Source organism: Coregonus lavaretus, assembly GCF_964263955.1.
Source record: "Coregonus lavaretus genome assembly, chromosome: 37".
In the NCBI taxonomy this organism is placed as follows: Eukaryota; Metazoa; Chordata; class Actinopteri; order Salmoniformes; family Salmonidae; genus Coregonus; species Coregonus lavaretus.
Genome location: NC_140024.1, coordinates 25,512,580 through 25,537,254, shown reverse-complemented (window position 1 = coordinate 25,537,254; position 24,675 = coordinate 25,512,580). Strand labels below are relative to the sequence as shown.

General features: G+C 45.0%; 1 protein-coding gene across 1 annotated transcript in view; it reads left to right on the top strand.

The window, feature by feature from the left end:
* The window catches only part of LOC311111387 (dmX-like protein 2), an 84,639-nt gene that overhangs the window by 1,291 nt on the left and 58,673 nt on the right, over nt 1-24,675 (top strand). The window contains 15 exon segments of the mRNA XM_084154104.1: nt 12,936-13,061; nt 13,278-13,349; nt 14,001-14,079; nt 14,422-14,566; nt 16,260-16,326; nt 16,820-16,992; nt 17,284-17,461; nt 17,805-17,985; nt 18,180-18,398; nt 19,235-19,503; nt 19,671-19,937; nt 20,203-20,420; nt 22,035-22,237; nt 24,100-24,221; nt 24,426-24,515. Of these exon segments, the coding sequence (XP_084010230.1) occupies nt 12,936-13,061; nt 13,278-13,349; nt 14,001-14,079; nt 14,422-14,566; nt 16,260-16,326; nt 16,820-16,992; nt 17,284-17,461; nt 17,805-17,985; nt 18,180-18,398; nt 19,235-19,503; nt 19,671-19,937; nt 20,203-20,420; nt 22,035-22,237; nt 24,100-24,221; nt 24,426-24,515 (2,409 nt within the window).

Here is a 24,675-nt window from a genome sequence, read left to right as displayed (position 1 = left end):
TTTATAGGATTTTGCCTGTAATTTTTTTTGGGGTGATGTTTATGTGACCCCCTTACAAACAGGCCCTCCAAATGAAATCAATAGTTTATTTAGTTCATTAAACAGACAAGACACACCAACCCGATCACAGTCAACACACACACACACATTTAAGAGTAAGAATATAATGGAATGTAACAGAATAAAATACAAAGAATATTCTTCCCACACAACTTGTGTCAAGGGAAAGTGTGGAACTGCTGTCATATAAAAAAAAAAAAGGTGATATTTTGAAACTGAGCCCAAGCCCATGCTTTTTTAATCCACATTTCATCTCTTTCCTACCATCTCTCCACTTTGTTAGGGAGCAGCGTAGGGTCTTATCTTCATCATGATACCCATAGAAAATAATAGCAATTCTATTTTCATGTGAGTCCTTGTTCATATTTCACAACCTCTGCAGGCTTTTGGAGTTGCCTATACGCGATCAAGCAAAATAATAGGCCTACTCTTGATTTAGGCTACATTATTGCATGCTAAATGTTTCTGATCAGTGATAGATGAGCAAACAAATAGAGATATACCACCTCCACTTGTTTCCCAGCCAGAGAATTAACCATTCTTTATACAGACGGAGAGATTCAGTGAAACAAAATCACATTGATTGATTAAGACACAGGCTTTTGGTCCGGGGTCAAGTGAAGAAAAAAATAATCTGCTTGTTAAGATGCATAACATGCCGGCAAAATGTTCTGAACAGTGATAATAAATGAGCCAACTAGACAAGATGATCATGAGCAGCACTCATCTCAACTTAGCTAACATTTCCACAGCCTCATTGTAGCCTAACCAATATCCAAACGGAGACTCAGTGAAAATAAAAATATGACCCCACGCTTGTTTCAAAGCAGCGTGAAACGGTGCTGAAATAGTTAACCACACGCAGTTAGGCTATTGCTTCAAATGTATTATAACAATTGGATGACTTTAGGAGTTTCAGGAAGCAACAATTTGATGCCTTCAATTGCATTAGCCTACTTTATTCCAGTATTTCATAATTCAGTGATATTTATTCCCACAGTAATTCTTTATGGATCCATCCAGTTGTGGTTAAGATAACAGTGCATGTGGTGGGCTAGCCTATGCAAAGAGATCGGTAAAGTGACATGCCTCGCAAAGTTTAGAACTGCCAGGACAGGAGGATAGATGCGGTAGAGGTCAAGAGGTCAATCGAACTCAACCAAAACAATATATCCAAATCGGCCTTAAGTAACACATTGTGGGCCTATTACAATACATAAATCATGATAGATTTGACGAATATCCACTTTGTTAGATCCAATTTGTTGAATGTGCACCAGTCTGGTCAATGGAACGGTCTGCGTTCTATTGGCACCTTTACAGCATCTATAGTAGTAAAGGGCGCTGCCTAGCAACCATCAAGAGCTTAGTGCATTCCAATTCTGCCTCACCATTACGCATATACAGTACTAAGCCGTAGGCAGAACTTTACCGCAATCATGGCTAGGTCGGTTGACAGAAATAAAAGCTGTAGCTTCGTTGCCGGCAGTACCTTTCTAATAAAGAAAAGTTGACAAAAAGTTGGCGAGATGCTAAAGTTAGCAGAAAAACGTCTTGGTTTGAAAGGTGTATTAGTGTCCTGTCTGACTATCCTGGTTTGCAGCCAGCCCGACAGAGAGGAAGTTACTTTGGTCTATTGATTAATGCATGAGTGATGTTTGCATTCTCTGCCTTGAAATTCCTTTTTTTAGCCTGTGTTTGTATAATAAATTGCTTATCTCTCTGTGAGTGAGCATATGGAACTGTTCTCTGTATGATTGTGTAACAGAGTAGCAGGCTATCTGAAGTACAATAATGATATGATCATAGAAGTCACATTAGAAGTAGGCCTATTATATGGATATGATGACCTGTAAGAATTGACCATCTGCTGACAGTAGCCTGATTGGCTTTTGGCCTTAACTCTCACACACAGCTAGCCTAACAGTGAAGTATTTCTGATACTAGCCTACCCACAGCTAGCCTAACAGTGAAGTATTTCTGATACTAGCCTACCCACAGGTTGCCTAACAGTGAAGTATTTCTGATACTAGTCTACCCACAGGTTGTCTAACAGTGAAGTATTTCTGATACTAGCCTACCCACAGGTTGTCTAACAGTGAAGTATTTATGATACTAGCCTACCCACAGGTTGTCTAACAGTGAAGTATTTCTGATACTAGTCTACCCACAGGTTGTCTAACAGTGAAGTATTTCTGATACTAGTCTACCCACAGGTTGTCTAACAGTGAAGTATTTCTGATACTAGCCTACCCACAGGTTGTCTAACAGTGAAGTATTTCTGATACTAGCCTACCCACAGGTTGTCTAACAGTGAAGTATTTATGATACTAGCCTACCCACAGGTTGTCTAACAGTGAAGTATTTCTGATACTAGCCTACCCACAGGTTGCCTAACAGTGAAGTATTTCTGATACTAGCCTACCCACAGGTTGTCTAACAGTGAAGTATTTATGATACTAGCCTACCCACAGGTTGTCTAACAGTGAAGTATTTCTGATACTAGCCTACCCACAGGTTGCCTAACAGTGAAGTATTTCTGATACTAGCCTACCCACAGGTTGTCTAACAGTGAAGTATTTCTGATACTAGCCTACCCACAGGTTGCCTAACAGTGAAGTATTTCTGATACTAGCCTACCCACAGGTTGTCTAACAGTGAAGTATTTCTGATACTAGCCTACCCACAGGTTGTCTAACAGTGAAGTATTTCTGATACTAGCCTACCCACAGGTTGCCTAACAGTGAAGTATTTCTGATACTAGCCTACCCACAGGTTGTCTAACAGTGAAGTATTTCTGATACTAGCCTACCCACAGGTTGTCTAACAGTGAAGTATTTCTGATACTAGCCTACTCACAGGTTGTCTAACAGTGAAGTATTTCTGATACTAGCCTACCCACAGGTTGTCTAACAGTGAAGTATTTCTGATACTAGCCTACTCACAGGTTGTGTAACAGTGAAGTCTTTCTGATACTAGTCTACCCACAGGTTGTCTAACAGTGAAGTATATTTGATACTAGTCTACCCACAGGTTGTCTAACAGTGAAGTATATTTGATACTAGTCTACCCACAGGTTGTCTAACAGTGAAGTCTTTCTGATACTAGCCTACCCACAGGTTGTCTAACAGTGAAGTATTTCTGATACTAGCCTACACACTGAGCTGCAGCATCTCAAAGCTGATGAGAGGGAACAGCCTGAGCAGGATTTGAACCAGTAACCCCTGCAGTGCCAGGGTAAGCTGCTCACTACCTGCTGCGCCACAAAGAGCCAGACCCCCTGACAGAGACGGTAGTACCCTCACGTACTGTAGTTATATGGGGAGGCTGCAGTACCTGTAGTGGTACAGTCTCAGGGTGTCTCCTATGGGTGATAGCTTGGTCCTTCTGGTGGCATATGATAGTAAAATGTGTAGAATTGCATGAAATTAGCTTTAAACTACAACATTTTCTCTTAGCCTCATGACAAAATGTGTAGAATAGGGTTATAAAACAGCACATGTTTCTCTCTGCACCATGGCAACATGTGTTGAAATGCAGGAAGAGGACCCGAGGTCAGTGCCCCGCAGTCGGTGCCATATGCGGTGTATGAGTTTCAAGTTGGGGAAGCTAATTCACCTTTTACAATAAAGCATTCCATGCATCATCGCATTTGCAGACTGATGTAAGAAAGCCTACTATTCCTAATGTGATGAGTAGATTGGATAGTCATAATTTATGCTATTAATATAACTCAATCACTTTTCGCAAAAAAGACAGTTCAATGGATGTCTGAGCACATAGTGGCGTAGAGTAGGACTAGGTTATAGGCTCTATCAGATACATTTCTTCTCCTTTCTTTGCACGGGAAAAATTTAGCCTTTTATTAACACATTTAATGCAATTATACTACACTTTATATGACTGGAAACATTAGCAGAATCTTTTTTAATATGACAAAAATTACAGGGTAGCCTACTCAGCTGACTGACAAAACAGATCAATAAAAACAACATTGTCTCATCCATATAATAGGCCTACGAGAAGGGGGAGACCCAAATAGCCTTTAATATGACATCCATCTAACCTGGAGGAGGAAATTATTGTCCAAAAACTAACTTTGATGTGGCACTGACCCAACAATGATAAAGAGTGAATATTCCCACTCACCGGGGATATGGCCGATGCTCTCCGCTGGTGCCAATAAGATAGGCTAAACTGTTCGCTCAATGAAGTAGAGATTTTTCATAACTATAAAAGATTAGTCTTTACATTGTCTTCTCTTTACAGCAATAGCCGTTTGCTTTCCAAACTGTTTTCCCCTGATTGTATTTTGAGATATGAGAACCTCATCATTGCTGACAACAGCTGCTTGTGGTACACAATGTTGGCTTCTGTGTGAAACTTGCTCTAGAAGGAAAACACTTTAATGTCACTCACTCACTCACTCACTCACTCGCACACGGTTGGCGCTTAGGGCGTTTTTTATATTTAGACTTATCTAAATGCTAGTGATTTTAAACCAGCTGCTTAAAGTATGTGGTGAAACAACCATGGGAATGGAACCTAGGCTAAAGGCTACTTGCTTTGGGACATAGGCTAGCATAACACCGAAAACATGATAAGAGTTTGTTGTAGGCACATTCATAAAGCCATTATAACAGCCACATGAGACATTTTACATGGTTTATGAATGCATTGGCCTAACAAAATGGTGCATTTTGAGGCCATGTGGTGGAGGGTGATACGGCGCTGGAAATGGGGGTGTGAGCACGTGGGTCTGAGCAGGTGTGATGTAGTTGATCTTTGTGTGATGTCGTTTGTAGGTGTATGTTTTGTATTGTTTAAAATAATACAATTCAATCTTATACAAAAAATGAATGCATTGGCCTGTACTACTACTGCTGAAAGCATAGGCCTAACTGTCTACTATTGTGTTCCATTGGGTTCCATCCCTGAGGGCTGGTGGCTCAGTGTCTGGGTGCGTCCAAAATGGCACCCTATTCCCAATATAGTGCACTACTTTTGACCAGAGCCCCGCTTATGTAGCCGTCAGAGATGTCAGGGTCCATTTCAGGGGAAAGACCCCTCCAGAACCACACTACGTCTAAAGATGTAACACTCACACTGAGACCCCTAGGGCTCACCCAGGGGTCTGTCTTTAACATACACACACACACACACACACACACAGCAGGGCTCTACAGTGCCGGCCAAAATGACATTTACATTACATTTACGTCATTTAGCAGACGCTCTTATCCAGAGCGACTTACAGTTAGTGCATACATTTATTTTACTTTTTTTCATACTGGCCCCCCGTGGGAAACGAACCCACAACCCTGGCATTGCAAACGCCATGCTCTACCAACTGAGCTACCTCCCTGCCGGCCACCCTACCCTGGACGACGCTGGGCCAATTGTGTGCCGCCCCATTGGTCTCCCGGTTGCGGCCGGCTACGACAGAGCCTGGATTCGAACCAGGATCTCTAGTGGCACAGCTAGCACTGCGATGCAGTGCCTTAGACCACTGCGCCACTCGGAGAAAACAAATCCAATTGCAAAATAATGCTTTTTATTAATTGATGGAAATACATTTGACCGTCATGCTTATCGTTCTATAGGGTAATTTGCATAATTTAGTGGAATAAATTGGCCTGTGTGTATTTTCATTAATCATCAAAAGTATGTGGACACCTTATCATCGAACATCTCATTCCAAAATCATGGGCATTAATATGGAGTTGGTCCCCCCCTTTGCTGCTATAACAGCCTCCACTCTTCTGGGAAGGCTTTCCACTAGATGTTGGAACATTGCTGTGGGGATTTGCTTCCATTCAGCCACAAGAGCATTAGTGAGGTCGGGCACTGATGTTGGGCGATTAGGCCTGACTCGCAGTCGGCATTCCAATACATCCCAAAGGTGTTCGATGGGGTTGAGGTCAGGGCTCTGTGCAGGCCAGTCAAGTTTTTCCACACCGATCTAGACAAACCATTTCTGTATAGACCTCACTTTGTGCACAGGGGCATTGTCATGCTGAAACAGGAGAGGGCCTTGTTGGAAGCACAGAATCGTCTAGAATGTCACTGTATGCTGTAGTGTTAAGATTTCCCTTCACTGGAACTAAGGGGCCTAGCCCGAACCATGAAAAACAGCCCCAGACCATTATTCCTCCTCTCCCAAACTTTACAGTTGGCACTATGCATTGGGGCAGGTAGCGTTCTCCTGGCATCCACCAAACCCAGATTTGTCAGTCGGACTGCCAGATGGTAAAGCGTGATTCATCACACTTTTACACTGCTCCAGAGTCCAATGGCGGGGAGCTTTACACCACTCCAGCCAACGCTTGGCATTGCGCATGGTGATCTTAGACTTGTGTGCGGCTGCTCGGCCAACAAAACCCATTTCATGATGCTCCCGACGAACAGTTATTGTGCTGATGTTGCTTCTGGAGGCAGTTTGGAACTCGGTAGTGAGTGTTGCAACCGAGGACAGACAATTTTTACGCGCTACGCACTTCGGTGCTCGGTGGTCCCGTTCTGTGAGCTTGTGTGGCCTACCACTGAGCGGCTGAGCCGTTGTTGCTCTTAGACGTTTCCACTTCACAATAACAGCACTTACAGTTGACCGAGGCAGCTCTAGCAGGGCAGAAATTTGACGAACTTACTTGTTGGAAAGGTGGCATCCTATGACAGTGCCACGTTGAAAGTCACTGAGCTTTTCAGAACGGGCCATTCTACTGCCAATGTTTGTCTATGGAGATTGCATGGCTGTGTGCTCGATTTTATACACCTGTCAGCAACGGGTGTGACTGGAATAGCCGAATCCACTAATTTGAAGGGGTGTCCACATACTTTCGACCATGCTGTGTATCTTATTTATCCAACACAACTATCACACTTGCACAGCCTATTTTGAGCGGGATTTCTCCTGCAGCCCCTCAGCTGGTTTCTGCTGGAGTAAAACATGCGCTGTTGTAAGCCCATTCATTGCGCAACAATTGCAATCTTGTGTTAAAAACACTTTTGGTGCATGATTAAAAAGAGCTACTATTTTTATTTCTCAACCGGTAATTGAAGCGCGCCTCCCATTCACCATTCAGGTGCAGGAAACCGGCTATCAGCGCGTCACCCACCACTTTACAATGTCAGCTGGAGGCAGTATGCATTTTGAAAACATATTTAATTGTTTGAAGCTTGAATGTTTTATATCGTATTATGAAGCATGTCTAACCTTGCTTCAAAGTAGCCTATAGATAGAATCCGACCATGGAAATGTGGGGGCAATTATTTTATAAAGACTTCATAGGCGGCTCGTGAATTTCAAGTTTGGGCAAGCTTACAATTGATCCTACCATTTCTACTGTTCTGCCAGTTATGATTTTCATATGCACATTTTCACAGAACAGTTTCATTTCAATAATAATGTTTCGTTTCTCAATCATTGTCATGTGGTTAATCATAAAAATCTAAACTTTTAGATGTTCATCATTTTAATTAAGTCAACTAATGAGAGATCACCAGCCTCTGCCATATGGACACATTGATACACCTTGATCCATTGGCGCCAAAATAAATTCATCATAGTGTATAGGCCAACGCAGCAGTAGGCCTATAACTTCCATTGCTCTTTCTCACCGAGAAATTGTGATTTTTGATGGGGAGATTGTTGGAAAGATTTTTCAAATAGCTTACTGTGAGGAACTATAGTTTAAATATATTATCATTCGCAATGGATGTAAAAAGAAATATTTCCTACATTTCCGCGCAGCAGGCCACGTACTTCTATGAGTGCTCAGGCATGCGCGCTACCTCAACATTATCAGGACAGAGAAACCACACGCATGCTCAACGCTCACATGGAGCACTCCAAACAAAAGACTATGAAAAAATGAATGATGGTTATGAAATAAACCAACAGTTTTTACTCACAAGTGTAGCAGGTTGTGAACTCTGAAACAACCTTTCCACTCTGAGAATGGTAAATTACTGTAATTAATACATGCGTTAACATAACATAAATTAATGTAATCAAATTACGGGGATTAAAGGTACATTTACTACTGGTGACATTTGTAATGGGGAATAATATAACAAATACCTAAGGGCAAACAATTCACACAACGAAACAGTGAATGGGCAAGAACTGTCTGGTGACGGCTGAGCCATTCTGGAGAGGGACGTTCCTGTATCTATTCCACTCACCCCTCCCCTTCTTCTTGTCTCAACATCAAAAATAATACTCCAGACCCATTATCTTCACACGTATTTTAGATGCTTTTTACTGACAGCCGCGACTCAATAATCAGCTAGGCCTATTGCCAAGTGCGCTGCCCAAATTGCGGACATAGGCCTACAAGCTTTTGATTTGAAACAATCCACAGCTATTTCTTTAAAGAAGCTAATGATCCTCGATTCCTCTTTGGCTAAGTCATGCTTTCTTGTGAAGTATTTTGAATGATTTTATTTCTTTCTGTATATACAGGAGTAATTATATAATGTTTGCAAATGTATTTCCATTTACTTCCCTATTGCACCCACCTCTATGCCATTTCTCTCCTGTTCTATTGGTTTTCATATCAACTTTCTTTCGTTGTCCAGAAGCCCAAGGCACGATTGTAATCATATTAGCAACCCATCCTAGTTGCTGCATCTTTAGGCTCTTTCTATGTTTCTAACAGAGATTTCCATCTCTGTCACATATGGAACCGCTATCAGATGCACTGTTTAGAATGGTGTTTTCCCAGGTGCTCTGTTTAGAATGGTGTTTTCCCAGGTGCTCTGTTTAAATGGTGTTTTCCCAGGTGCTCTGTTTAGAATGGTTTTTCCCAGGTGTTCTGTTTAGAATGGTGTTTTTCCCAGGTGCTCTGTTTAGAATGGTGTTTTCCCAGGTGCTCTGTTTAGAATGGTGTTTTCCCAGGTGCTCTGTTTAGAATGGTGTTTTCCCAGGTGCTCTGTTTAGAATGGTGTTTTCCCAGGTGCTCTGTTTAAATGGTGTTTTCCCAGGTGCTCTGTTTAGAATGGTTTTTCCCAGGTGTTCTGTTTAGAATGGTGTTTTTCCCAGGTGCTCTGTTTAGAATGGTGTTTTCCCAGGTGCTCTGTTTAGAATGGTGTTTTCCCAGGTGCTCTGTTTTAAAATGGTGTTTTTCCTCGAATTGCGTTTTGGCAAATGTTTGAAAATTACATTTTATTGGCTGCTTCATTACATGAGTTGCATGTTCTGTTAATATGTATTAATTACCATAATCTGTGACATTTTGAGCACCGTGGGTGAACGCCCTAATGGGTTATACAAATGGCTGGTAAATCAAAATCTTCCCGGTCACATTGTCCGTCGCCACATTTTACACGCACACAGACAGACAGACAGACAGACAGACCTACAGGCTATAGTGTTGTTTTCTATAGTTGTTGTCCCTGGTCTAAAGTAGTGTACTATAAAGGGAATAGGATGCCATATTGTGTGTGAAAGGAAAGGGTTTAGTTCATGTAAAGCGTGTCTGTAGTGAAAGGAGAGGGTTTAGCTCATGTAAAGCGTGTCTGTAGTGAAAGGAGAGGCTTTAGTTCATGTAAAGCGTGTCTGTAGTGAAAGGAGAGGGTTTAGTTCATGTAAAGTGTGTCTGTAGTGAAAGGAGAGGGTTTAGCTCATGTAAAGTGTGTCTGTAGTGAAAGGAGAGGGTTTAGTTCATGTAAAGCGTGTCTGTAGTGAAAGGAGAGGGTTTAGTGCATGTAAAGCGTGTCGGTAGTGAAAGGAGAGGGTTTAGTTCATGTAAAGCGTGTCTGTAGTGAAAGGAGAGGGTTTAGCTCATGTAAAGCGTGTCTGTAGTGAAAGGAGAGGGTTTAGTTCATGTAAAGCGTGTCTGTAGTGAAAGGAGAGGGTTTAGCTCATGTAAAGCGTGTCTGTAGTGAAAGGAGAGGGTTTAGTTCATGTAAAGCGTGTCTGTAGTGAAAGGAGAGGGTTTAGTTCATGTAAAGCGTGTCTGTAGTGATACACTAATATGCTCGCATGATTGAGTTAGTCATGGGAAGAATCACTGACATTTGGGACGCGTGCGCGCACGTACACACACACCCACACCCACCCACAGCAGGGCTCTACAGTGCAAGCATTTTACTCGCATATGCTCCTATTTATTTTACTGTGCGACCTGAAATATATATTTAAGAGCACCAGTGCGCCTAGAAAAATGAACGATTCCAGCTTTAATATCTGAAATAGTTTTCATTGTGCTCCTACATTTCTTTGTGTGCTCCTACACGTGCTCCTTGTGAAGAAAGCAGCCTAGAGCCCTGGTCAGGGTTAACTATGTGACACTCCCAAGATGGAGCCAGACAGATCCATTATTCAACCACCATTTAAGATCTTCACATCCAACAGGGGGTGAATCCAAATGCTGTCAATGGTACACAAATCGATAATATGTTAAAGTCACTCGGGTAGTAAATGTGAGGGGACCTACCTGACTGTGGGTTGTTCTGTAGGTGACAGCTGTGTATGGTGTGTGTGTCTGTGTGTAGCTTGTTTAAGTGTGTGTGTGTCCGTGCGTGCTTGTGTGTGTCTGCGTATAGTGTTTTCTTTCTTTGTGTGTGTGTGTATTTGCGCGGTGTGTGTGGGCTGGTATTGTGAACTCAGTCTCCCTGTCTCTATTATATGAGTATTTACCCTGATGAAATGAGTGCAGTCTTCAGCCAACATCTCTTCTCATATTTCATATAATAGGCCTCATTCGTACTCCCTGCATTCAGGGCATTGTTATTGATGCCTTGGTCATGTGTTGCCAACCCTGACTGGTCTGGCAGTGCAGTCAGCTATGTGTGATGCAGTTTTATGTTAGACCTCCTAAACACTGGCTTTGTGAGGGGATTTAGGCTACTATAGGCTGCATCCCAAATGGCCTTTGAGCGCTCTTGCCAAAAGGCAGGCAGACAGACAGGCAGGCAGACAGGCAGGCAGACAGGCAGGCAGACAGGCAGGCAGACAGGCAGGCAGACAGGCAGAGGCGAGGTGAGAGGTGTTTGGACAGACGTGATGAGCTGAGTGGTTGTTTCTGTTGTATCAGGTTCATGTAGATCGATGACACACACACACACCTTACTTTGTACAGGTACAGAACAGAGTGGTCTCTCAATCACACACGCCTCATCCCTCCTCGTGTGTGTGTGTGTGTCCAGGTGAGTAGAGCAGAGCTAGCCTGTGCATGACGGTGACCGCTTTTAATTCCAGCTGTAATGTTCAGCTGCTGCAGCAATACCTCAACTAGGACTGCTCCTCTCCTACCCTCTCCCTCCTTTTTACACACGCATTCTCTCTCCGCCTTTACTTCCTCTTTCTCTTCAACTGCTCTGTCCCTCTCCTGTCTTGATCTCTCTCCCTCTACTCTCTCTTCTGTTCTATCACACACATTCTCTCTCCTCCCTCTCTCTTCAGCTTCTATCTCTCCCTCCTCTCTCGCTCTCTCCTCCCTCTCTCTTCAGCTTCTATCTCTCCCTCCTCTCTCACTCTCTCCTCCCGCTCTCTTCAGCCTCTATCTCTCCCTCCTCTCTCCCTCTCTCTTCAGCTTCTCTCTCTCCCTCCTCTCTCCCTCTGCCCTCCCTCTCTTCTGCTTCTATCTCTCCCTCTCTCCTCCCTCTCTCTTCAGCTTCTATCTCTCCCTCCTCTCTCCCTCTCTGCTCCCTCTCTCTTCAGCTTGTATCTCTCCCTCTCTCCTCCCTCTCTCTTCAGCTTCTATCTCTCCCTCCTCTCTCCCTCTGTCCTCCCTCTCTTCTGCTTCTATCTCTCCCTCCTCTCTCCCTCTGTCCTCCCTCTCTCTTCAGCTTCTATCTCTCCCTCCTCTCTTCCTCTCTCCTCCCTCTCTCTTCAGCTTCTATCTCTCCCTCCTCTCTCCCTCTGTCCTCCCTCTCTCTTCAGCTTCTATCTCTCCCTCTCTCCTCCCTCTCTCTTCAGCTTCTATCTCTCCCTCCTCTCTCCTCAGCTTGTATCTCTCCCTCCTCTCTCCCTCTCTCCTCCCTCTCTCTTCAGCCTCTATTCGTTGCGGAGTCACTGTTCTAAACACCTCTCACGTCTCACATCTTGTGCCCTAAAATCTTTCTCAACACACCTCTCTTCTCACGTGAACAACGCTGCGTCTTTCCATGGAACCAGAAACCAAACCAGAAGCTGACTAGACTGTGTAGACCTGGAAACATGGGACCTGTTCTAAGAGAACCCATCATTACCTAACCACTAGCCTGAATAAAACATGGAGGCTTAGGCTGCTTCTCAAATGGCACCCTTATTCCCTTGCATCCCTATGGACCCTGGTCAAAAGTAGTGCACTATATAAGGAATAGGGTGCCATTTGGGGGACACACTTTTTCTAAGCATGTGATGTGATAGAGGTATAGCTGCTGTACTGTAGCCTCTCTGTCTCTCTCTCTGTTTGAGTACAGTGCAGTTCACCAGGCAGTCTCAGTAGGTCTATTTACCTATCAGGAGTGGACTGTATGTGGAGCCTGGTCCCAGATCTGTTTGTGCTGTCCTGATAACTATTTTGGTCGTTGTCTCAGCAAATTGGGAATATGGCACAATCTGAGGTGGGGCCAGGCTGCTGTTGTCACTAGAGTCTCAAAGTGTCTTGCATTTTGTTAAATTGACTGAATTCTCTCTCTCTCTCTCTCTCTCTGTCTCTCTGTCTCTCTCTCTGTCTCTCTGTCTCTCTCTCTCTCTCTCTCTGTCTCTCTGTCTCTCTCTCTCTGTCTCTCTGTCTCTCTCTCTCTGTCTCTCTCTCTGTCTCTCTGTCTCTCTCTCTCTGTCTCTCTGTCTCTCTCTCTCTGTCTCTCTCTCTGTCTCTGTCTCTGTCTCTGTCTCTCTCTGTCTGTGTCTCTATGTCTCCCCCCCCCCCCCCCCCCCATCCCAGGCCTATGGTTCAGGCTGTGATATAGTCATCTTGGCCAGTGATTTTGAGTGTGTTCAGATCATCCCTGGGGCTCAAAATGGCAACATCCAGGTGGGCTGTGTCGAGTGCTCCCACCAACTGGGCAGGGTAAGTCACACACACACAGAAAACCTGTTAGTTACACTAGTAAGTAATAATGTTGTGATGACAAATGCATTTCTGTTCTGTTCTCCTCCTCCCTCCGTCTCCTCCTCCCTCCCCCTCTCCTTTGGGAATGACTGTGCAGTATTAACCCTGGTGTGAGTAATGTTTGTAAAACGACTGATTAATGTTGGGATATTGAACGTTACTCTGTTTGTGTAGATCGCAGCATCCTATGGGAACACTGTGTGTATCTTTGAACCATTCGCTACCAACCCAAACAAACGCCACAAGGTAAGCAGAGAGACACTGACATGTTATGCAGAATAAACTGCTGTGTGTGTGAGAGTTTGTGTGCGTGTGTGTGTGTGAGTTTGTGTGTTGCTGCATTGAGAGTTCCACTGTGTTTTAACTGCTTTATTACTGTTCTATTGTGCTATTTTATCAACCCTGAATATTCTGTTCATGTTCTGAATTGTGTGTGGCTGTTAATGACTGTATTAACAGTGGCTGGTGCCTGAGCATGTAGCTTATTATAGCTGAATGCCTGTGCATGTGTTGACTAACTATCCTCTCTCTCTCTCACCTCACACTCTCTTCTTCCCATCTCTCTCTCTCTCTCTCTCTCTCTCTCTCTCTCTCTCTCTCTCTTTCACGTCACACTCTCTTCTTCCCACCTCTCTCTCTCTCTCTCTCTTTCACGTCACACTCTCTTCTTCCCACCTCTCTCTCTCTCTCTCTCTCTCACACCTCACACTCTCTCCCCCCACCTCTCTCTCTCTCTCTCTTCTCTCTTTCCACTCTATGATGTCTCCTCCTGTGTCTCTCCCCCCCCACCTCTCTCTCTCTTCTCTCTTTCCACTCTATGTTGTCTCCTCCTGTGTCTCCCCCCCCCACCTCTCTCTTTTCCCCCTCTCCTTCTGTCTCTGCCGCTCTGTCTAACAGCAGCTTAACTACCAGTGGCAAAAGACAGGACAGTTCTTCCTTAATGCTATCACCTATAACCTGGCCTGGGACCCACAAGGTAACACCTCCTAACTAACAGTTGTGTGTGTCTCTGTGTGGACAGTAAGTATCTGTTTATAACTGTGACATATCTTCAAATCAAATTTTATTTGGCACATGTGCCGAATACAACAGGAGTAGACCTTACCGTGAAATGCTTACTTACAATCCCTTAACCAACAATGCAGTTTTAAGAAAAATAAGAGTTAAGAAAATATTTACTAAATAAACTAAAGTAAAAAAAAAAAAAAAAAGTAACACATATAATAATGAGGCTATATACAGGGGGTACCAGTACCAAGTCAATGTGCGGGGATACAGGAAACCATGTAGCCATTTGAACAATGTGTGTGTCCTGTAGGGAACCGTATTCTGGCGGCTACAGAGCGCCTGCAGCTGTGGGCCCCTCCGTCAGCAGACACACTGATAGAGGAGGAGGATGGACCGATGACAGATGACAAACCTCACCCTGTCCTCAACGACTGGAAGTGTGTCTGGCAGTGCAAGTGAGTGACAGGAGCACCGTGTGTGTGTGTGTGTGTGTGTGTGTGTGTGTAGTGCTTTTAAAGTGTTAAGTAGACATATCAGGCCTGTAGATCGTTAGTGCTCTTTAAAGGTAGTCTCAGCAATATGATGTAGATGCAGAAAGTAAACAGCATAGTGGGTAAATGCAGAAATCACTCCGCCATTTCCTGGTCACTAAAATTCTAATAATTCGCCTAATTTCAGTTTATGTGACAAAACAAGCAAGTATAGTGTAGAGAATCATTGTAACATCTAAACCGCTGTGAAATATATTTTCCAGAACCAAATATATTGTATTTTCAGCTGTTTGAAGCTGTTGTACAAAACCGAAAGTAAAAGACACAAAAATGAAACTGAAGCATATAGCACAGATCTTCCACTTCTTAGACTTGCTTTCATTGAGAATGACAGATCTGTAACTCACATTTCTATGTGAATTTGTTTGGGTCGCCTAAAAAGTTCCATATTGCAGCTTTAAAGGTAGACTCAGATGCAGACGTAGATGCAGAAAGTAAACGGCATAGTGGGTCAATTTCCACAACAACAAAGAGCGTTGAAGCGTGAGGCTCAACTTCTCCACTGTTTTGGTCCCCTGGCTACCACGCTGTAATAGCGTGAGGAGAACACATCCACAGATACTGTGTGTGACTGTGTGAGAGCAAAGTCTTGCATCTCCCTCAGCTCAATATCTGCGGTGACTGCTTGTGGCAACGTCATTTAGCCGAGTCTACCTTTAAAACAGAGAAATGTTTGACACAGTGATAAGCAGCTGATACTGACTCAGCATGTTGGTGTGTGACTGTCCTGGAATGGGGAAGTGTGAGTCTGAAAGAGTTTCCCAACACTTAATGTCAGTCAGTCAGTCTACTAAAACCACCCAGTCAGAGTTCCAACTCCTAGTCTGTAGTTGGTGTTTTCTGTACTCTCTCCTAGTGTTCTAGAGAACTACACTGATAAACAACTCCCACACTGTCTCACTAGGTCTTTGTCCTTTTAACTAGGTCTCATTGTGATTAAAATGTACAGGTAACTGTCAAAATAATGGAAACACTTGAGTAAATGAGGGATACAAAGTATAATCATAAGTTGAATGCACCAATTTGTAAGTTGCTCTGGATAAGAGCGTCTGCTAAATGATGTAAATGTAATATTGAAAGCAGGTGCTTCCACACAGGTGTGGCTCCTGAGTTAATTAAGCAATTAACATCCCATCATGCTTAGGGTCATGTATAAAAATGCTGGGCAGGCCATTATTTTGGCCATTATTTTGGCTACCATGGCTATGCCCCCATAGGATGACAATGCCCCCATCCACCGGGCACATTAAAACGATGTAAACCATATGCCAGGGCCGTCTCAGTCACCAGATCTTAACCCAATTGAACACGTATGGGAGATTCTGAAGCGGCACCTGAGACAGCGTTTTCCACCACCATCAACAAAACACAAAATGATGGAATTTCAATATTAAAATCAAGTCATGTATTGAAACTGGGGAACCACCTTTTTGAGGTAAAAACTGTAAACATGATTTTGTGGAAGAAGTGAGGGGTGTTGAATGACTGTTGCTGTTTTACTGAGTTTCCCAAAGAGAAGTGAAAGCAGCTGAACTCTCTCTCGCTCTCTCTCTATTTCTCTCAATCTGTCTATCTCTCTCTCTCTCCCCCTCTCCAGGACTGCAATGTCTGTTCACATCACCAAGTGGTCTCCTGATGGGGAATACTTTGCAACAGCCGGCAAGGTACACTCACTCATTCACTCTAACTCACTCACCTCACTCACTCACTCACTCACTCACTCGAAAGCTAACATTTTACAGGCCATATCTTGTTTCCATATACTGTCAATATCCCAATCATGTCATAAATGTTTTCTACTTACTCATGTTGATTCTCCTCTAACACCTGTAGAGTAATAAACAGGTAGTAATGTTGATTCTCCTCTAACGCCTGTAGAGTAATAAACAGGTAGTAATGTTGATTCTCCTCTAACACCTGTAGAGTAATAAACAGGTAGTAATGTTGATTCTCCTCTAACACCTGTAGAGTAATAAACAGGTAGTAATGTTGAATGAAGACTTTGTGATCATTTATTCAGGATCAAGTGTAGCCATTGTGCTTGGTACTTCACCAACCAGTGTGTGTGTGTGTGTGTGTGTGCGCCTGCGTGTGTGTGCGCGCATCTGTCTCGTGTGTGTATGGGTGTCTGTCTCACCTGTGTGTTTCTCTCTCTAGGATGACTGTCTGTTGAAGGTGTGGTACCCCACCACTGGGTGGCGCTCTGCTGTAGTGGTCTCAGACCTCCCAGATAAGAAAGGCCCTCAGGTCCACTTCTCCTTCATATACCTGGCACACCCCCGCTCTGTCACCGGCCTGTCCTGGAGGAAGACCAGCAAATACATGCCCAAGTAAGAACATGCACACTCTCACACACACACACACACACAAAGGACCAACACACCAATGCGCGCGCACACACACACAGACGTTTCCATACGTTTTAAATGGAAAAAAACGTTTATTGGAAAATAAGTCAAGCTGATTGTATATTCTAATCTACATCTGTGTTTTTGAATGTCTCAATCCCATACGAATGGAAAGATTAGTGCCATCTATCTACTAAACTGTCAACCATCAATATAAAATGATGTTCTGTGTGTGTCTCTCTCTCATTCTCCCCCCCTCTCTTCGCTCTCCAGGGGTAGTGTGTGTAACGTGTTGTTGACGTCGTGTGAGGACGGTGTGTGTAGGTTGTGGTCTGAGACGGTGCTGCCAGAGGACAGTATCCTGGGTGGTCAGATCACTGAGAACACACACTCCTACAGCTCCAGTCTGCCAGGCCTGGGGGGCAAGGACAAGATACAACACGCCCTGGAGGTAGTTAGACCACACAGTACACACACACACACACACACACACACACAGTACACACACACACACACACACACACACACACACACACACACACACACACACAGTACACACACACACACACACACACATACACGTGCACAAAATGTGTTCTTCAAATAAACTTTGTAGTTTTAATTTTGAATGTACACTTTATTAGTTAGTCATTAAAAAATACACAGAGATATAGAACAGATTGATATGAAGGACTTCAATAATATGACGCTTCTCTTCTCTCTTCCTGTCCCGCCCCCTGCCCTGTCATTGGTCCTCCCCGTGCCACACACACACCTGTCCTCTCATTGGCCAGTCGATGAGCCACCTGAAGCACCTGCGTCGTGGGCGTCGGAGGTCGTCTGCCCTGGTAGCTCACACTGAGCTGCTGCCGTCTCAGATGGGGACCCACGAGACACACACCCACCGCCACATCTCTCACCACGCTAACGCTCTCTGTCACTTCCACATCTCTGCCAGCATCAACCCTGCCACAGGTACGTAGCACACACACACACACACTGCATCAGACATACACATACATACAGCTAGACACACACACTCTCTCCGCCTCAGGCATACACACACGCACACGCTGAACCAGGAACATCAGCCTTACCTTGTTCCTATATTCCTCCCACATGCATAGTAATATACCCGCCCCTTTTCTCTCTCTGTCTCCTCCCCCCAGACATCCCAGCAGTGCTAGCGGAGTCTGCAGTGTTTACTCCGGAGGACGGTGGTGGAGGAGGAGGGTTTGTGGTCCACTGGCTCAACAACAAGGACCTGTCCTTCACCTCCTCCATGGACCTGTTCATGCAGCAGCTCCGCAAGCTCTCAGAACAGCAGCTGGACCAAGCCACCGACGACCCCCTCGACCAGGATGGCTCCCCCATTAAGTTTGACTTTGGTACGATCTATTTCAGAAACCCCTCAGATCTACATATTTTGTTGTTGTGAGAGACATGTTTTGTGGGGTCTTGTTTATCATGACAACATGAAATGCAGTGATCCTTCATAATATAATATGCGTCAAGCAGACACGTTTTCCCAAAGCTGGTAACAGTACTGTGTGCATACATGTTCCTATGGGATTGAACCCACGATCCTGACGTTGCAAGTGCCATGCTCTACCAACTGAGTCACACAGAACCACCTATAGTAGAAATCGTAGCTATGATATAAACTAGTTCTGAGTAGCTGACCCAGTGCAAAACTGTTGTCGAGTTTTGAAATACATCTGGGTAATATCAGTCTATTCTATACACACTGACATGTCATATTCTGTCTGTGTCTGACTCCATACTTTCCCTCCCACCTTCCCCCTTTACCCTCCCTCCCTCCCTCCCTCCCTCCCTCCCTCCCTCCCTCCCTCCCTCCCTCCCTCCCTCCCTCCCTCCCTCCCTCCCTCCCTCCCTCCCTCCCTCCTTCCTTCCTTCCCCCCCTTCCACCCTCCCTCCCTCTTTCCCTCCCACCATCCCCCTTTACCCTCCCTCCCTCCCTCCCTCCCTCCCTCCCCCTTCCTTCCCCCCCTTCCACCCTCCCCCCTCCTTCCTTCCTTCCTTCCTTCCCCCCCTTCCACCCTCCCTCCCTCCTTCCCTCCCTCCTTCCTTCCACCCTCCCTCCCTCCCTCCCTCCCTCCCTCCCCCCTCCTTCCTTCCTTCCTTCCTTCCCCCCCTTCCACCCTCCCTCCCTCCTTCCCTCCCTCCTTCCTTCCACCCTCCCTCCCTCTCTCTCTCTCTCCAGACCTAGATGAGATGTCAGAGAAGGGTTCATCAGAGCATGGTGAGGAGGGTGAGGGTGGTGAAGGCAGCACCAAGGCGTCGTCGCCAGGCTCCAGTAGCTCAGTGCCCCTGCCCTCCATGTTGCTGGATAGGAAGATGGAGACTTTAACTCTGGAGTGGAATAAGAGTCCTGACATGCTGTTTACCATCCACCCCACCGACGGATCCTTCCTGGTCTGGCACGTCAAATACCTGGACGAGTACATCCAGGGTATCTTCAGACAGGTGCAGGTAAGAGGAGAATGCACATGGAGCAACACACGCACGGACAGGGATAAACACACGTATTGTACATGGACACACACCAACCAGCATTAACCCCACACAAGAGGAAGCCGAATGATGCTCCAATCTGACTATTCTCTCTCTCATCCCTCTCTCCATCCCTCTTTCTCCAGGTGTCGTTCTCGTCCCGTATCCCAGTGGCGTTCCCTACAGGCGACGCCAACTCCCTGAGTAAGAACATTCTGATGTACGCCTGCTCCTTCTCCGACATGGATAGCTCCAACGCCGGGGGGGAGCAGGGGAGGAGGGCCCGCCGTTTGCCCCATTCTGCCTCTGCTGGGCTGGGCTCCTCAGCTCTCAGCCTCTCCCTGGCCCAAGCCCCAGGCATCGGCCCCGCTGTCATGATGGTGTCCAAACATGTGGACGGGTCTCTCAATCAGGTGAGCGGGAGAGGCAGACTGTGGCTGTGTCCCAAATGGCACCTTATTCCCCATGTTGTGCACTACTTTTGACCAGGGCTCATAAGGGTATTGAGGTCCTTAGATTAATGCTTAAAAGACAAACTACAGCCATATAAAGTAAAATCTAATAATAATAATAATCCCTCTAATAATGTCATACTCTGATAAATAATGTTGAATAAACTTGTGTATAGACATTTTGTGGCTCAATAAAGTTTTCCTTTCAATCCGTTTCCCTCTCTAGTGGGCGGTGACGTTCGCTGAGCGCTCTGCGTTCTCCAACGTTCTGACCGTGTCTCATAAGTTCCGTTACTGCGGTCACCGGTTCCACCTCAACGACCAGGCGTGTCACACGGTCCTCCCTCTACTGCTGACCTCCTCCCACCACAACGCTCTCCTCACCCCCCCCTCCGACCTCGACCAGCCACACACACACACACCTCCCCCCAGAGGACTGCGCAGGTAGGGAGGAAGGAAGTGTGTGTGTGTGTGTGTGTGTGTGTGTCATAGGTGGAAGCAACGAGGACCCTCTATGACCCTCTATGTCTAGAAAGTGTGTGTGTGTTTACATAATGTTCACGTGAGTGTGTATCATAACTACTTACGTGTGTGTGTGTGCTCATGCCTGCAAGCATGTATGTCAGTGTTTCCTCTCAAATGTGTTAGCTGTGGGGGAAAAGTTAGCGGGGGTTTAAGGGGGGCGGGGGGGAGGTCTCTCCCAATTAACAGAAGACACTGGTATAGTCAGTGCGATTGCTGCCAGCTGGTTAAGGCAGGGGTAGAGCTGCCCCCACTCATCAAACTGCGAGGCCAGCTTTGTCATTGCCATCAGCTGGTCCAACCCCTGAAATACATGAAAAACTAAAAGATGTACAACATTAAAGAAGAGCCAACAGAGTGGTAGTTCAAGAGGAAAAAGGGTTGGGCAACACTGGCCTAAAATGTTATCTTCAAAAGATTGTCACATTCATGCCATACCTTGAATGCTCCAACTAGCACGTTGCTTGGAAGAGGGCCACTCTTGCAGCGCAGCAGCCTCTGGCACTTGCAAGAACTGCCTGGAGAGGAGAGTCAGGATAAAGGTGTTTATCCTCTCACTAGAGAACGCACCCTGAGGTCCCAACACACTGAAGGACCCCAGAATCTCCAGGTGTTGGATTCTCTGGTTTAGGCTGTCCTGGAGGCCAACAAGATATGGATCCATGACCTAATTACAGCACAAAACAGAAAATAAGTCATTAATAGCTGTTTTGTTTTAGTTTATTCAACACAATATGTAACATTGGTTTCATCACAGCATTTGAAAACCAATGTTTTTACCTCCTCTCCTCTCTGAGCCCAGAACATGTCCCTGGTCTAGGTCTTCTCCACCTGGCCTCTTCCTCTTCTCTCCCTCTCCTCGTCCTCCTTGATGTTGAATGCCCCCAGACCCGTTGGGTCTTCGAGGTCCTGGTGGAGTTGGCTCAGACATAAACACAAAATGATGTAGACTAGTAGCTAATTGGATAGCTAATTGCCGTTACAATTGTATATTATAGATCTAAATTATGTTAGTATAGTTTTTAGGTTATAGCTAGCTTATGTAGTTAACTAGTTGGCTAGCTAACGTTCAAGTTAATTGTGTTTCGCGCCACAGAGTTTCTGTATTGGGCACTGGTCACTCGCTCGCTGGTCCCTGGCGTGCAGTTTCTCACGCAGGTGCATTCTGAAGTGATTCAAGTGAATTGTGTTTGGCGCTGATCGAGCACTGGTCACTCACACACTGGTCACTGGCACGCTGTGTTTCTTGAGTTGCAGGCTGCCTGCCACAGCTCGCAGAGCTAAATATCCTTCACTGTGTTGAACCCAGACAGATTATCTATTTACCAAGAAAAGCGAATGTGCTTTACAGAACTTTATTGAAACTATGTTTGGTAGAAATAGGATGTTTATTTTGGTGTGGCGGCAATGATTCTGCCATGGCGCAGCGCCACACTTAAATGAATGCAGAGGAAACACTGATGTGTGTGTAACATAAACTCTGTCTTTGACGATCAGTAACGTGTGTGTGACAAACTGTGTGTGTGATCCCCCTAGGAAGCAGCTGCGTAACGCGGCCACCAGGACGTTCCATGACCCTAACGCCATCTACAGTGAGCTGATTTTGTGGAGGGTGGACCACATCGGACCCCTGTCCTGCACTGGAGGGGTGTCAGAGCTGGCCCGAATCAACTCCCTACACACATCAGCCTTCTCCAATGTGGCATGGCTGCCTACCCTGGTACCCAGCTCTGTGCTAGGTTAGTACACACACACACACACACACACACACACACTGGAATTAAGCGTATTGTTGGAGGATGTATATAATGTATATCTGGTGTTCATGTGTGTATCACATGTTCAGACAAGGTACTGGTGAAGTAGTCAATGATTGTCAAGGGGTGGTTTGGCGACACCTATAGGTGTTCAAGTTGCAATATTATTGGGCATATACAGTTGAAGTCGTAAGTGTACATACACTTAGGTTTGAGTCATTAAAACTCGTTTTTTTCAACCACTCCACAAATGTCTTGTTAACAAACTATAGTTTTGGCAAGTCAGTTAGGACATCTACTTTGTGCATGACACAAGTAATTTTTCCAACAATTGTTTACAGACAGATTATTTCACTTCTAATTCACTGTATCACTATTCCAGTGGGTCAGAAGTTTACATACACTAAGTTGACTGTGCCTTTAAACAGCTTGGATAATTCCAGAAAATGATGGCATGGCTTTAGAAGCTTCTGATAGGCTAATTGACATAATTTGAGTCAATTGGAGGTGTACCTGTGGATGTATTTCAAGGCCTACCTTCAAACTCAGTGCCTCTTTGCTTGACATCATCGGAAAATCAAAATAAATCAGCCAAGACCTCAGAAAAATAATTGTAGACCTCCACAAGTCTGGTTCATCCTTGGGAGCAATTTCCAAACGCCTGAAGGTACCACGTTAATCTGTACAAACAATAGTACGCAAGTATAAACACCATGGGACCACGCAGCCGTCATACCCCTCAGGAAGGAGACGCGTTCTGTCTCCTAGAGATTAACGTACTTTAGTGCGAAAAGTGCAAATCAATCCCAGAACAACAGCAAAGGACCTTGTGATGATGCTGGAGGAAACAGGTACAAAAGTATCTATATCCACAGTAAAACGAGTCCTATATCGACATAACCTGAAAGGCCGCTCAGCAAGGAAGAAGCCACTGCTCCAAAACCGCCATAAAAAAGCCAGACTACGGTTTGCAACTGCACATGGGGACAAAGATCGTACTTATTGGAGAAATGTCCTCTGGTCTGATGAAACAAATATAGAACTGTTTGGCCATAATGACCATCATTATGTTTGGAGGAAAAAGGGGGATGCTTGCAAGCCGAAGAACACCATCCCAACCGTGAAGCACGGGGGTGGCGGCATCATGCTGTGGGGGTGCTTTACTGCAGGAGGGACTGGTGCACTTCACAAAATAGATTGCATCATGAGGAAGGAAAGTTATGTGTATATATTGAAGCAACATCTCAAGACATCAGTCAGGAAGTTAAAGCTTGGTCGCAAATGGTCTTCCAAATGGACAATGACCCCAAGCATACTTCCAAAGTTGTGGCAAAATGGCTTAAGGACAACAAAGTCAAGGTATTGGAGTGGCCATCACAAAGCCCTGACCTCAAACCTATAGAACATTTGTGGGCAGAACTGAAAAAGCGTGTGCGAGCAAGGAGGCCTACAAAGCTGACTCAGTTAACCATCTCTGTCAGGAGGAATGGGCCAAAATTCACCCAATTTATTGTGGGAAGCTTGTGGAAGGCTACCCGAAACGTTTGACCCAAGTTAAACAATTTAAAGGCAATGCTACCAAATACTAATTGAGTGTATGTAAACTTCTGACCCACTGGGAATGTGATGAAAGAAATAAAAGCTTAAATAAATCAAGTGGTGATCCTAATTGACCTAAGACAGGGAATTTTTACTAGGATTAAATGTCAGGAATTGTGAAAAACAGAGTTTAAATGTAAACTTCCGACTTCAACTGTATACTAACTACATGCAAAATCTTACTCCGAGCTCCCACATTAAAAACAGCATCTCTCTCTCTCGCTCCCCTCCCTCCCTCCCTCCAGGTACGTACTGTAACAGTTCCAGTGCATGCTTCGTGGCGTCAGACGGTAAGAACCTGCGTCTCTACCAGGCTGTGGTGGACGCCAGGAAACTGCTGGACGAACTGTCAGACCCTGAGACCTCAGTAAGTACACACAGAGACAGACACACAGACACACGTACAGATGCACTCAGTCAGATTAACAGTGCTGAAAAGGACTCTAACTTTAAAGCTTTAAGGCAGCTGGTTAAAGACACTGTTTGGTAACTTTCCTACACCTCCCTCTCTCTGTCTCTCTCTCTCTGTCTCTCATCTGTCTCTCATCTCTGTCATCTCATCTCTCCATAGAAACTAGTAGGAGAGGTGTTTAACATAGTGAGCCAGCAGTCGACAGCCAGACCAGGCTGCATCATAGAACTAGATGTCATCACTAACCAGGTAAGAAACACCTGTCTCTGACTGTCTCTTTATCTAAGCAATAAGTCAAGAGGCCATGCTACATAATTAATATAGTCACAGGAAAATGGTGTTGTTCGGCTCAACGACAGCAGAAGTATTTTACCTAACAGATACCGAGTTTATCAAAATTTGATTTGTT